Source organism: Lytechinus pictus, chromosome 3 (genome assembly GCF_037042905.1).
Source record: "Lytechinus pictus isolate F3 Inbred chromosome 3, Lp3.0, whole genome shotgun sequence".
In the NCBI taxonomy this organism is placed as follows: domain Eukaryota; kingdom Metazoa; phylum Echinodermata; class Echinoidea; order Temnopleuroida; family Toxopneustidae; genus Lytechinus; species Lytechinus pictus.
Window position 1 is genome coordinate 81,081,668 of NC_087247.1, and position 14,531 is coordinate 81,096,198.

The 14,531-nt window shown below is 33.4% G+C and overlaps 1 protein-coding gene across 1 annotated transcript; it reads left to right on the forward strand.

Annotated features, from left to right (window-relative positions):
- The first annotated feature begins 3,688 nt into the window (after positions 1-3,688).
- On the forward strand, positions 3,689-13,865 carry LOC129256629 (PTB domain-containing engulfment adapter protein 1-like). Its single transcript, XM_054894787.2, has 3 exons — positions 3,689-3,810; positions 8,809-8,946; positions 9,439-13,865. The coding sequence occupies exons 1-3, from the start codon at positions 3,757-3,759 to the stop codon at positions 10,075-10,077; spliced, it is 831 nt and encodes a 276-aa protein (XP_054750762.1). The 5' UTR covers positions 3,689-3,756; the 3' UTR covers positions 10,078-13,865.
- The last annotated feature ends 666 nt before the right edge of the window (positions 13,866-14,531 follow it).

A 14,531-nucleotide genomic window follows, 5' to 3' on the forward strand; every position in this document is an offset into this window, starting at 1 on the left:
TATCATTGATGGTTCCAAATAATGTCTACAACATTTTCATGATCCATAATAGGGGCAGCCCTGATTTTTCCGAACCTATTTTTGGCAATGTCCCGTACGACACATGAAAATGCAAAAGTTTTCCTACAATTTAATTTTGATGATGCAATTTCATAATATCAGTTTCTCTTTCTTTGACCCATGGGTGATCAATTTATCCCATAAAGATCTAATTACTGCCCTTCATTTTTCAATAATTGTCCTATTAAAAGTTGTCCCGTACGACACACACTGTGTCGTACGACACACAATATATAATGCATTTAATTGCAAGATTTGGATTCAGAAACTATAAGTAGTAGGCCTATTTTGATTCAAGTAATTGATTTGACATAAAGTGAACTGAAAAAAAAAACACTTTTTTTATCTCCATAGAACATGAAATAGGTGATTCTAACCATTTTAATTGATTTCATGTAGGTGTATTCTTTTGTGAATCCCTTCAACTAAACTGGTGATTTTCACTCGTCAGAGCAGGTTAATTTCTTTGTCACTGAGCATGAAAAGAATACCTTTATAATTGATTCACCCTAACCTGGACGATGTCTTCCTCTTGCATGCTAATTAGGAATTATTATAAGATGTAAAACAAAATTACATATCAATCAACTGTTTGGTCTTCCCTGGATGATCACAATTTTTTATATACAGTATTGAAACTCCTTACTTTTTTCAAGTTGTAAAAAAAAAAATCTGGAAAATAAGACAAACCATGTTGTTCAAAACAAAATCTGGAAAATAAGACAAACCATATGGTTTCATGAAATGCAGAAAGGTTTGAAAAAGTAGAACCGCATTTCTTTAGAAAAAAAAATATTTTGTGGAATTACAAGTGAAAGTTGTGACATATATCATGTATATATACATTTTATATGAAAAATTATAACATTTTAGCCCCATAATTTACACAAACAGTTTCATTCATTCATTGTTTAAATAGTGTATTGGAAGTCATCAATTAATTCACTAAAATATAACTTCACACAAAACCTCAGGTTTGTCAGCTCGTAAAAATGCTGTGAACCCTTGTACATTTCCCATCATGAAAAAATAATGATAACATATTGCTCCCGATTGTATATATTGAGGTTACTTAATTATATTGTCCTGAATGACTACTTATTAAAAGACTTTTCATTAAAAAGGAAGAATTTAGGGGCAATGTTCCCCTACTGATTGATAAAAAGTTCATTGTTTTATTCAGGCTGCCCAGTACAACACGCAAGTGCCTGTACAACACACAAGTGTCCCGTACGACACACAAGTGTCCCGTACGACACAGAAGTGTCCTGTACGACACACAAGTGTCCCGTACGACACATTATTTTGTTTATGATATATTGACAGAAATATTCAGCCAATAGCGGTTTCTAACATAATGAATGTCTTTAGTTTGATAGGATTATCATTATCATCAGCCAAATAAAGTAATTGAAGAAGTCAAAGAGACATAAAGTAAGAAAGTTTGGCTTCAATTTAGAGATGTCCCGTACGACACATTTTGAGTGTCCCGTACGCCACAATGTTCTCGAAAATTGTAATTTGCTTTATTTATTCATGGATGTTTATTTTGCTTTCTTTCATAGATGTGTTTATTCTTGGGTAATTGAATATCAATTTTAGTTCAGTTTCTATGAAAATTATCTGTCCAACTCACAGACTTTAGAGTACAAACTTGAGGTTTCGAAAAAAACACTTTTTCTGCGTCCGTACGACACATTACTATTTTAAATCTGTATTATACAGGATGTGAATTCAAGTCATTTTAAGTCTTGGTTTTTCTAACATCCTGGTAGTACTTGATGATCACCTTTAGTTACTGGAATATTTTTTGTTTTTCTTGTCAAAAAACTGTCAAATGTTCTCTAAATGTCCCATACGACACGTATGGAATCACCCATTGACTGTTTTTTTCTTTTGGCAGGGGGGGGGGTGTATGTACATGTGTACAGAACTCTGTGATTTAGAATGTAATTTAAGTAGGACTTTTTTCAGAGTCTTCAGTAAAGGTTTAATTATACTACATTTTAAGTCCTGTACCATATCACTTTCGTATTCGTGTTTGTGATTTTCTTACCCTTTTCCCAATCCAATCCAATCCAGAATAATTCCAGATACAATGCAAATAGAGCTAAACCTGAAAAAAGGCAATTCAAGGGGGAATTATTCAAATTAAAAAAAATATATATATGCAAATTTCATTTGCTTTACTGTACACTTATGCAGTAAAAGTTGGTCTTAAAGTTAGAAGTCATCATGATGAACCTCTGAAATTTTTTTTTTTTTCATTCTTCATGATTATCTACTTTCTCTTTTTATTTAGGCACTCACTGGTATCAGATAGGGTCAAATAGTCTTTGACTACAGCTTTATTTGACCCTGGTAGTCCAGTGTATGCTCAATCTATACTCTGTTGTATTACATTCTACCAATATGATATAATTTTCATTTTCGAAATAAAATAATAATTCTAATATACAAACATGCATGATAATTGACTTGATTCTACACAGTCCACTTTTTGTGCAAGCTCTTAGATTATCAACCTGCTTGATTTTTTTTTTAAATCTTCATGCTGGTCCATGGAAGTTAAAGTTGTATTATGCCATGGAACAGTACAAACCTTCAAGTTTGTACCTAGTTCCTGCTTTTTTTTTCCCAGTGAACTTGACGATTTGATCCTTTGATTTTTGTCTCACCTGCATAGCAGAGTGAGACTATAGGCGCCGCTTTTCCGACGGCGGCGGCGGCGGCGTCAACACCAAATCTTAACCTGAGGTCAAGTTTTTGAAATGACAGCATAACTTAGAAAGTATATGGACCTAGTTCATGAAACTTGGCCATAAGGTTAATCAAGTATTACTGAACATCCTGCCTGAGTTTCATGTCACATGACCAAGGTCAAAGGTCATTTAGGGTCAATGAACTTAGACCATGTTGGGGGAATCAACATCAAAATCTTAACCTAAGGTTAAGTTTTTGAAATGTCATCATAACTTAGAAAATATATGGACCTAGTTCATGAAACTTATACATAAGGTTAATCAAGTATCACTGAACATCCTGCATGAGTTTCACATCACATGACCAAGGTCAAAGGTCATTTAGGGTCAATGAACTTTGGCCGAATTGGGGGTATCTGTTGAATTACCATCATAACTTTGAAAGTTTATGGATCTGATTCATGAAACTTGGACATAATAGTAATCAAGTATTACTGAACATCCTGTGCAAGTTTCAGGTCACATGATCAAGGTCAAAGGTCATTTAGGGTCAATGAACTTTGGCCAAATTGGGGTATTTGTTGAATTACAGCCATAAATTTGAAAGTGTGTTGGTCTAGTTCATAAAACTTGGACATAATAGTAATCAAGTATCACTGAACATCCTGTGCGAGTTTCAGGTCACATGATCAAGGTCAAAGGTCATGTAAGGTCAAAGAACTTTGGCCACGTTGGGGGTATTTGTTGAATTGCCATCATATCTCTATAAGTGTATTGGTCTAGTTCATAAAACGTGGAAATAAGAGTAACCAAGTATCACTGAACATCTTGTGCGAGTTATAGTAGTTTTCAAAATCAGCACTGCTGCTATATTGAATCGCGTGATGCAGGTGAGACGGCCAGAGGCATTCCACTTGTTACACAAAATGTCTAAATTCTTTTCTTCCAGTTCAATAAACAAGTAAAGAGATCAGAAGGTGCTAAACCTCCTAAGATGGAACTCACTATATCAGTAGATGGTATCACAATACAAGATAGACAAACCAAGGTAAGTCTGAACTCGCTATGATGATGATGATGATCCACAGCATTTATGATATATTGTGCCATATTCATAGGCGCAGGCTCATCCACTTAAGGTAATATCTGTAGATGGTAAATCACAATACAAGATAGACAAACCAAGGTAAATCTGAACTCACTACAGTGCATCCCAAAGAAAACTATACACTTTTGAAATGGCTGCCAAACAAAAAATGTATCACTTTGGTGGAAAAGTTCTAAATATATGGAAAGCCAATAAAGTCAACTTTCATATGACACAAAAAAGTTGGAAAAGTATTCATGCTTGAGTGAACACTGCCAAGAGTATGAAAATTAGGCTGGACAGAAATTAGCCTTCCAATTCTTTCAGTTCTTTTAGAGGCAAGTCCTTTCAGAACTTGCAAAGTTGAGGGGTTCGTGATGAATTAATGATCAACCATGATCATTTTGTTGTTTGATAAATTTTCATGAGTTATTAAATTGAAATTTTAATGCATAAGTAAACATGAATTGCAATTTTTAGTGCAGCATTTTAACTTTTTTTGTGTGGATCTCTGCAGTTTGTTTATGAGAGGTGGGAGAATAGGGGGTGAGATAGAACTTAAGTGGGTTGATGGGATAAAGGTCAACAGGACATTTAGCCACCCCTTCCCTCCTTTTTACCTCCCCCCCCCCCTCCTTTTTACCCCCCCCCCCCCCCCTCCTCCCCTCCTGAGAGACTATGCTAGGCTAGGCTGGGCAGGATTTAGCCTTCCAGTTTTTTGAGAGGTTAGTCCTTTGGAACTTGCAAAGTTAAAGGGTGTTGTGCTTAATTATGAATTACTGAGTAAATAAGTTGAAATTTAATTCATGAATGAACAGGAAGTATTTTTAGTGTACATGTAGCACTTAAACTTTATCTTATGGACCTCAGCAGTTTGTTGGTGATAGTCAGAGTATGTGATGGTACCGGTTGCAAGGAAGGGGGCGAGATTGGGTATGATTTGGTTAAGAGGGCATTCCTCTTCTTCGTGTTCTTTTACATATGTATCAAGTCATGTACCCCCCCCCCCCCAACCTCCATCTCCCCTCTCTCTCTGTCTCTATCTCACTTCCTGGATGGTATTCAAAACTTAAAGGGATGGTCCAGGCTGGAAATATTTATATATCAAATAGAGTAAAATTCACAGAGCAAAATGCTGAAAATTTGATCAAAATCGGATAACAAATAACAAAGTTATTGAATTTTAAAGATTTGCATTATTCCGGTGAAACAATTCTAGGCATGTCTTTATGAATATTCATTAGGTGGACTGATGATGTCATGTCCCCACTTGTTCTTTTGTATTTTATTATAGGAAATCAGGTTTATTCAAAAATTTTCTACCAAGAGCTAAAACAATTGGATTGACAACTGAGTTATTTATTGCCGCAACTTATTTCATCATAATGGAGACACATCATTTACACATGTATGAAAAAACGAAACATTTATGATTTCATGTAATAACATAAGAAAAAGGAAAGTGGAGATGCGACATCATCAACCCACCTAATGAATATTCATGACGATGTGCATATAACTGTTTTCACAAAATATTGATAAACTTTAGAATTCTATAACTTTGTTATTTGCTCTCCGATTTTGATGAAATTTTCAGCATTTTGCTCTGTGAATTTTACTCTATTTATTTAGATATAAATATTTTCAGCCCGGACCATCCCTTTAACTACCAAGTGACCGATTGTTGACATGTCATTTTTTTCATTGAATGATTACTAAGAAATTGACTGATTATGATGACTTATGAAATAATTTATTGAATAAGCTGAATATTTGATTGATCACAATGATTGAGTTGATTTACTGAATGATAAATTGATGATTAAATGATTACATTAAGGTAAAAGTTGATGCCCTAATTTTCAGAATTTATTATAAAATTGACAGCTAGTCCACTCTGGACATACATGTAATAGCAATTAGTCTCAATCTGAACATAATGGGTGGGGGAGGAGAGGGAGGTAAGGGGGGGGGGGGCTTAATGTTCTGTTGACCCTTATTCCATCAACCTACTTCACCCACTTAAATCTTATCTCGCTCCTATTCTCTCGACTCTCATGAACCCCATGCTGAGATCCATTTGATAAAGTTAAAATGCTGCACTAAAAATAGCAATTCATGTTCATTCGAGAATGCATTAATTTCAATTTAATAATTCATGAAATTTTCTCAAACATCCAAATATGATCATTTATTCATCACAACACCCTCAACTTTGCATGTTCCAAAGGACTTACATGTACCTCTCAAAAACTGAAAGAAATTGGAAGTTTAATTCCTGCCCAGCCTAATTGTTATACCCTTTGTTTAAGTTGGTAGTGCTCACTTATAAGCATGATTAGTTTTCCAGCTTTCTGGTGCCATGTGAAATTTGACTTTATTGGCTTTCCATATGTCTCTCCACCCAAAGTGATAATAGTTTTTGTCTCACCTGCATAGCAGAGTGAGACTATAGGCGCCGCTTTTCCGACGGCGACGGCGGCGTCAACACCAAATCTTAACCTGAGGTTAAGTTTTTGAAATGACAGCATAACTTAGAAAGTATATGGACCTAGTTCATGAAACTTGGCCATAAGGTTAATCAAGTATTACTGAACATCCTGCCTGAGTTTCATGTCACATGACTAAGGTCAAAGGTCATTTAGGGTCAATGAACTTTGGCCGAATTGGGGGTATCTGTTGAATTACCATCATAACTTTGAAAGTTTATGGATCTGATTCATGAAACTTGGACATAATAGTAATCAAGTATTACTGAATATCCTGTGCAAGTTTCAGGTCACATGATCAAGGTCAAAGATCATTTAGGGTCAATGAACTTTGGCCAAATTGGGGTATTTGTTGAATTACAGCCATAAATTTGAAAGTGTGTTGGTCTAGTTCATAAAACTTGGACATAATAGTAATCAAGTATCACTGAACATCCTGTGCGAGTTTCAGGTCACATGATCAAGGTCAAAGGTCATGTAAGGTCAAAGAACTTTGGCCACGTTGGGGGTATTTTTTTAATTGCCATCATATCTCTATAAGTGTATTGGTCTAGTTCATAAAACGTGGAAATAAGAGTAACCAAGTATCACTGAACATCTTGTGCGAGTTATAGTAGTTTTCAAAATCAGCACTGCTGCTATATTGAATCGCGTGATGCAGGTGAGACGGCCAGAGGCATTCCACTTGTTATTTAAAAAGTGTATTGTTATTTTTAGATGCACTGTATATCTGTAGATGGTATCACAATACAAGATAGATAAACCAAGGTAAGTCTTAGATGATTTTGTGATGAGAGAGAAATTTCACGAATCTAAGATTCTTCAGACTTGTTGGGACACTAGTGGCCCCCATTTACTTCCCCAGGATTTCCCTGTTTTTTACATGCTCACTTGAACTAGTGTAGTTTTGAGGAGATAAGATTTGATTTTTTGAACTTTTTCTTTTCTTATTTTTATAATCTACACGTATGATTTAGTGTATGTTATTGGGTATATATGGATGTAGTGAAAATTGTTTTTCATAAAAATCTCTCATGCAGTCCTTTTGCAAATTGGGTTTGTAGTAAAAGAGGAAGTAGCATTGTCTGAATAGTTAATTTGACCTTTCCTCTCTGTAAGGTCGGCTTATGTATCCTGTTGTCATTATTATCAATGTCTCATACTGGTTTATATTAAGTTATGAAGATATTAAGTCTACTTTAAATTTGCTAAAACACATGTAACCTTGAAAGTTTGAATTATGAAAAAATGCCATGCAAGCTGCAATTGAATATCTGATATCAAACTTTAGTTTCATTCACCTACCATTTCCATTATTAAAGAGTGAAACTTATTTCATTTTGTCCCACGGTCTCACCCACTGGAGGTGAAGGCGATACTTCCAGAGCCAAATACTGTACAAGCTGTTATTTTCACGTACAGAATTTTTCGCGAATCGCGGGGATCCTGACAGTTTCACGGGTTGTTAAATTCGCGACCGGAGATGTACGAAACAGTTCCACAGCATTTCAAAGAAGCAAAACTAGTGCATATCATGTTCAAAACTATGCTCCTCAAAGTCCCAATGCTGATGTGTCTTTTGTACATAAATATGTCCCTGTAAAGACAGTTAAAAAATGTGGGAAAAAGTGGCTTAAATTTCACCTTTTTTGTACCTTTAGATCTCAGAATTCATCATGTCACAGTTTGATCTGTAAGAGTAATCTTTTGAAATTGTGTTTTATTAGATTCACTTTTTAAAAAGTTGATTTCAATGCAAATATGTTGAATTTTGTGAACAAAATCTTACACCTCTAAAAAAAGCTGTGGTCATGTGACTTATGAATATTAATGAGTATGCAAATAGCTGCCAATACGTGTGTATATAGTGAATTAGATGACAATAAAACGAAATTATTTCATGGAAAATACATTTTAGTAATACAGTGAGTGAATAAATATCGATAGAATTATGTGAAAAAATAGTTTGAGAAAAAAAAAAGTGAAATTCTAGCTAACTTTTTGAATCACTAACTGTACTTTCTAAACCTTATTTTTTGTACATATAGAGGTGCATATCTCAATTTTTTCTCTACATAGGACTTTTTCAATAGCAAAGCTTTGCTGTTGGGGATATTGGCACTGATTAATAAATGTGTCAATATTTTTTGCATGTTGTTGAATTCGCGGCCAATCAGCAATTCGCAAACTTCGCGAAAATGAACCCCCCCCCCCACGAAAATAACAGCTTTAATACACAGTAGTGGGTGTCCGTCACAAATGTATGATGCTTAACTTGACATCTGCTGGTCCAAATACAACCAATCTCGGGTGGTACATGCATTAGAGGTATCATTATGTTATAGTGGCATCGGATGTCACATGGGAAGGTCAAAGGTCATTTGAGGTCATGTATTGATTTTTACCTGCAAGACTCTTGGGTGGGTGAGACGCAATCTGATTATTGCCTTGTTCATATTACTTTTTACAGGAGAAACAGTTCACCTATCCATTGCATCACATATCCTACTGTGCTGATGATAAGTCTGACAAGAAGATATGTGCCTTCATTGCCAAAGTTTCCCAAGAAAACAGGAATGTATGCCATGTCATGGAAAGTGACAAAAATGTAAGATATTACAATACAATACTCAACTTTGCATTAAACATTGTTTGACTAGTTTTATCTTTACTCTATTTGCTCCACTAGATTAAGGAAATCTTTGTCTTCTATCAGAATTTTTTTTTATTAATTCATTGTCCATATAAGTATAAGGTATCACATAACAGGTCCAACGCAGAAATTAACGAACATTTGGAATAACGCCACAAATGTTCAGATTAACGAACCCTTTTTCATTTTGGGATTAACAAACATCGAGGTATAGGCAATTTACGTGTTTCGGAATTACGAACCTTCGGAATAACGAACCTTTGGAATTATGAACCTTCGTAATTACGAAGTGTTACCGATTTGTTAACCAAACCAAGGAATTCTGTCAGCAATAAATCATTTAAATTTCTGTAAATCTTTATTTTCATATATGTAGCTCTATTTTCTATTTTTTCATAAATATTAGACATAGAAGATATGACTATATTTGTATGTTTGTTTTGGCAGGCAGAGGAAATCACATTGACAGTCGGTCAAGCCTTTGACCTAGCATATCAGAAATTTCTTTCAAATGCTAACAAGACGCAGGAACAGCAGGAACAGAATGACAATCTAAGAAAAAGGGTGAGCCCTAGCCCCTCCCACTCCCCCCGGATAGGCCGCAGCCCTGCCCACACTCCCCAGATGGGTCGCATGTATTCTCATGGTACATTCAGGACCGATTCTCCCCCAAGTCGAGGAGCCACACCCCCTGGTATTGGTACTCCTCCTCGGGTGGTTACCCCTCCTACATCCAAACAGGGTGTATCTCCTAGGATTACTAGGGCTCCTCAAGCAACTCCCATTATTTCAGTCACACCCGATCCATCTATAGGAGCATCTCTTCCTCCTCCACCTCCTGATTTTACTGACAATACAACCCCTATACTCCACCCTTCTCCACCCACACCTCCTCCTCCTCCGCAAGGAGCACCACCATCTTACATTACTCATCCTACCACTAATCCTAATCCCACTTGTGACACCCTTCATAATACCATCTCACCGCAAGATCAAATCCAAAATACTCCTCATCCTGAAGAGGATTTGCATGACAGACCTAATGAACTTTATGTACCTGGTGACATTCTAACAACTAAATTATGAATTTCAATTTGCTCATGTTTTTATACAGCATTCAGTGTGCTAGCTTTCTAACCAAAGATATTGCTAAATCATAATGATGATGTAATTTTAGCTGAATTTCATGATGATTTTCTTTATGAATGTTTAGTTAGTAACTTCAAATAAAAATTACAACTAATTTATTTTAGTAGATATATTTTATAATTCAAAATATCAATAATGTATCATATTTTTGAGTTGGTAAGGAAAGTACATGTAGACAACATTTTTTTTGTGTATGATGTCAAAATATTTTATGCGCAACACCCCCTCCAAAAAAATCTTTAAAATTCCAACTTGTCCAATTGAATATTAGATATTTTACTACATTATTATGACCAAATGAGATAGACTTAATAATAAACTTAAGCATACTGTATAATACAAAATGAGATATGTTATTTGTAATTTGGTATATTTAATTGTAAACCAAAGAGAGAGAGAGAGAGGGGGGAGATAGACAAGCTGGATATTTATATTGGTGAAAAGGAGATATAATATATATTTTTTATTTTTTAGTTTGTTGTTTTTGTTTTGTGGTCTTTTCTTTCTTTATATTTCTATCAAATGTCTTTCCTGTTGATAATGTGTTTATGAGCATGCTGCAATATAACCTTTATCATAGATTTGGAGTTTGTAATTGTACTTGAATTTTCAGCTTCATCATTCTGTTTTTGTTATTTCCATTCATAAAATTTTGTCTTGAATATGTGGTTTATGCATGTACATTTTATATTGATTATTGTTTAATTATTATTTTATTTTTTATTTTTATTACTATACTTTATTACAAAATCATTTTCCAAAGAGAGCAGGCTCTCTGTAGCCAAACAGCTAAAACAGAGGTCCTTTATTTTTAAACTTCATACTTGACATTTTGAAGCAAATATTTTCATCTTAATGATTTGTATTTTTTTTATTGAAGTGCTCTTAAAGTACTTACCCAAATTCAGTACTGCAGTAATTTCTTTGTGAAAACAGATATTGATGCTAATAGTGGTATAAATTATCTTTTTGAAATAGCACTTATAAGGAAGACCACATTGTCTTTCATTTTTAATAATTTGATGAAACAAAAATCAAAAGCTATTTAGATGAATATTGCTACATGCACATGTTAATATTTCATCAAGGTTCTATAAAGCATTAAGAGGCTTGGCTATTAACCAGAAAGTGTTTATTCTGTTTCTGTTTATTCCAAACAACATCATGCTAACTTCTCTTTCATTTCTTGGCCCCTGTAACATAACACTTAGGAATTGATCACATGGCTGCTTTATACAAAGTAATTGCATTGATTATTGTGTATGATCTGTTATAAAATCAACCCTAAAATCAATTGCTAAGCTTTATGTTATACTGTGCCCTGATTACTAACCAACTTCTGCATTCTAATGTCATTGCCTTCTGCCTTTATTTATTTGTATTTTATCAGACTAATTATCATACATGTATATGGTAAGTAGAAATCTAATACCCATTTTTGTTGTTGATATTATCAATGTACTTGTATTGAAAGTGGAACTGCCATGCGTACTGATCAACCCTTGCATAGATTTCAGTCACCCGTAGTATTTCACCTGTAGTACATCACCCCTAGAATAGATTGTACCCTTAGTATCAATTATCATTTATGTGAAATTTCATTATACATGTAGTTTAAATGGATAAAAATTGAAATGGTGAATATAAAGTGAGAAAGCAATTTTCATGAGAATAAAACATAATAAGTCAGAGCCTCGTGTATTAGCAGGAATCATGCAAGCCTCTTTTCAGCTGTAATCTTCACATATCATCATAGATAAAACAATAGGGAATGCAGCTATGAAAGAAGATAGATTCCTGATGAAAGAATGGCATTAACTTTTGTTGAGGTACTTTCAAAGCAAGTTTGTTTGCTCTTATCTTAAAAATCCCTTTAGCAAATGAGCATTTATTAATTTGTCTATATTTAAGAAAAGTACCCTATATTTAATACAAAAACGTGATTGCTAAATATATTTGAAGACCATTTTTTGCAACATCTAATTTTCGAATGATATTTTAGTTATGCAACATTATGTACTTTCAACTGATGCAATCCACTTTCAGGTACCTTTAGAATAGGGTTTGTTTCATTGTATGGAACAAAATATCATTCTTTTGGAGTCTGTAAAATTCTGTTTTTCAGTATGAATATTAAGTTGAAAAGTACTCTTGAATAACTCATTGAAAGGACAAAGTGTAGATGATTAGTTAAATTTATTTTTATACCCATCGTTTTGTTTGAAAGTAATAAAAAAAATGAGCATAATTCTGATGAGGTTTGGTATTTGCATGCCATGAAACATAAAGGCTAGGTTTTGAGAACAGAACAAACTCATGATGAAATCAAATTTCATTTACAAGTTATCCATTAATGATATTACAATTCTTCCTGTATTTTTGTAAAATTCAGAAGTATCATTGTGTGTCATGGTTGTTTCTGTTTGATACGTGCAATTGATTTTATACAAACATTTTCTGACATATTGTGGGCATTAATTGTCTATATTAAGATACAATGACAATGTATTTACTGCTATTGGAGAAGGTGAAGAAATTCTGAATTTTTGCAAAATAATGGTATTTTCACTTACGGTTTATCACTTGTCCTTTTTTTTAACAATTGTTTTGGAAAACAAAATAATAGATGCAGTGTCATGATCAACTGGAAAATTTCAAGCATGTTACCTTGATAAACTTAAGTTGAAATGAAATGTATACATGTATGTGTTAAAAATGGATACCAAAATATTTTGTTCAGTCCTTTAAGCACCTGGCATATGACATCCCAAATGTACAATGCTTGTCTTGATATTTCCTTGTACCAATCCCCTTGATATGATACATTTAAAATGTGTGTTTCATTTTCAATAATCCATAGAGGTTCAATCGTCTAAATTTGGAATAGATGTACTTTCAATCCTCAAATTGGTGAAACTTATAATACAGGGATGTAAGTCTTCAGGATAAATGAGGAATATTTTTTGGACAGAAACAAATATGCCAATTTTTTCTATCCTTCCTGCTTTCTGCTCTATATTGCACTATATTGCACAATTTGACTCTGCCAAATATAGTTTTTTAATCCACACTGTTAGGGGGGGGATACCTGTACTTGGTCCAACTTGGTTGCTTTGTTCCTCACATCATTTGTAATTTCAGGATTATTTTTGGCTAAACACTTACATCTCTTATTATATATATTTTTGAAATTTACCCAGTTACTTGATGTGAAACAGAATCAAATAAGGGTAAAAGCATGTTAAAATAAACAAATTGTAAGATTAAACCAATCTGCATTTCTAAACAGTGAATTCATCATTTTCAATTACCAATTTAGATATTGTAATTGTTTCATAAAGGAGACTCCCAATCTCTATGGGTTAAAGGAAAAGATTCTTCTTGGTTTTATGTTTTAATACTTGACATCATAGATAATTTTGCATGTTGAATTGACTAGCTTGTAACACTTATTTTGTTTTTTAATTATTGAAGTTTATTCATGTTCATGGCAGTTACTTTTGAAATTCAGCATTTTAAAAAATAAATTACATGTTTGATTGCAACCATTCACACTCCATATCCAGAATATGTGTGCTACGTTTGTATTAATTCATTCTAGAAAGTTGTTGAAATAATTGCAATTTATAATCATAATGCTTGCTTTTCATGCATGATATAATCATCCCAAAACATTAATGCTTTGTATTTTTGTTTCCATTTTAATAAATTAATTTCGCAAAATACTTATGAATTGTTTTACTGTCTAATTTTATTTTTGTGTTTTATGAGTTTCATAAAATAATTCACAAGCATCATTTAAAATGTTACTGTAGTGTGTCAAGCAATGTTAAATCACATATTCTGAGTATGTGTAGTGGTATGGTGTATGGCAGTGGAACTGGAATTATTTTTTTTAATTCTTTTTCATGGCTCATACAAAACATAAAAAAGCTGCACAAGTAAAAATAATTTTGAATTAAAATTAATTAAGATATTTAATGACAAAGAATATTTCTTGATTAAATAATTAATGCAGATTAGGAAATTGATCCAATGACATATCTATGGAAACTTGTTAATAGAAATAACCAACTTTGTGTGAAATGATAATTTTTATTTACCCACTTGGATGAAGGCATTAATATTTCATGCAGACTTCTGCCCATCAACAAAGTGGGGCTAATTTATTTATTCATTTTTTTTCCTTTATTTGATTTTTGGAACTTCTGGTGAATTTTTGGGCTATAGTATCATCTGTCTCATGCTTGCATTTTGATTAGGGAAAAATCATCTAATACAGTTACATCTGCATTTTGGGAAAAAATTATTGAATTTTAATATAAAGCTACACCTTCAACATTTCTGATCCAATTTTCATTTATATTTTTACTTGAGTATAGTGTGTAAAG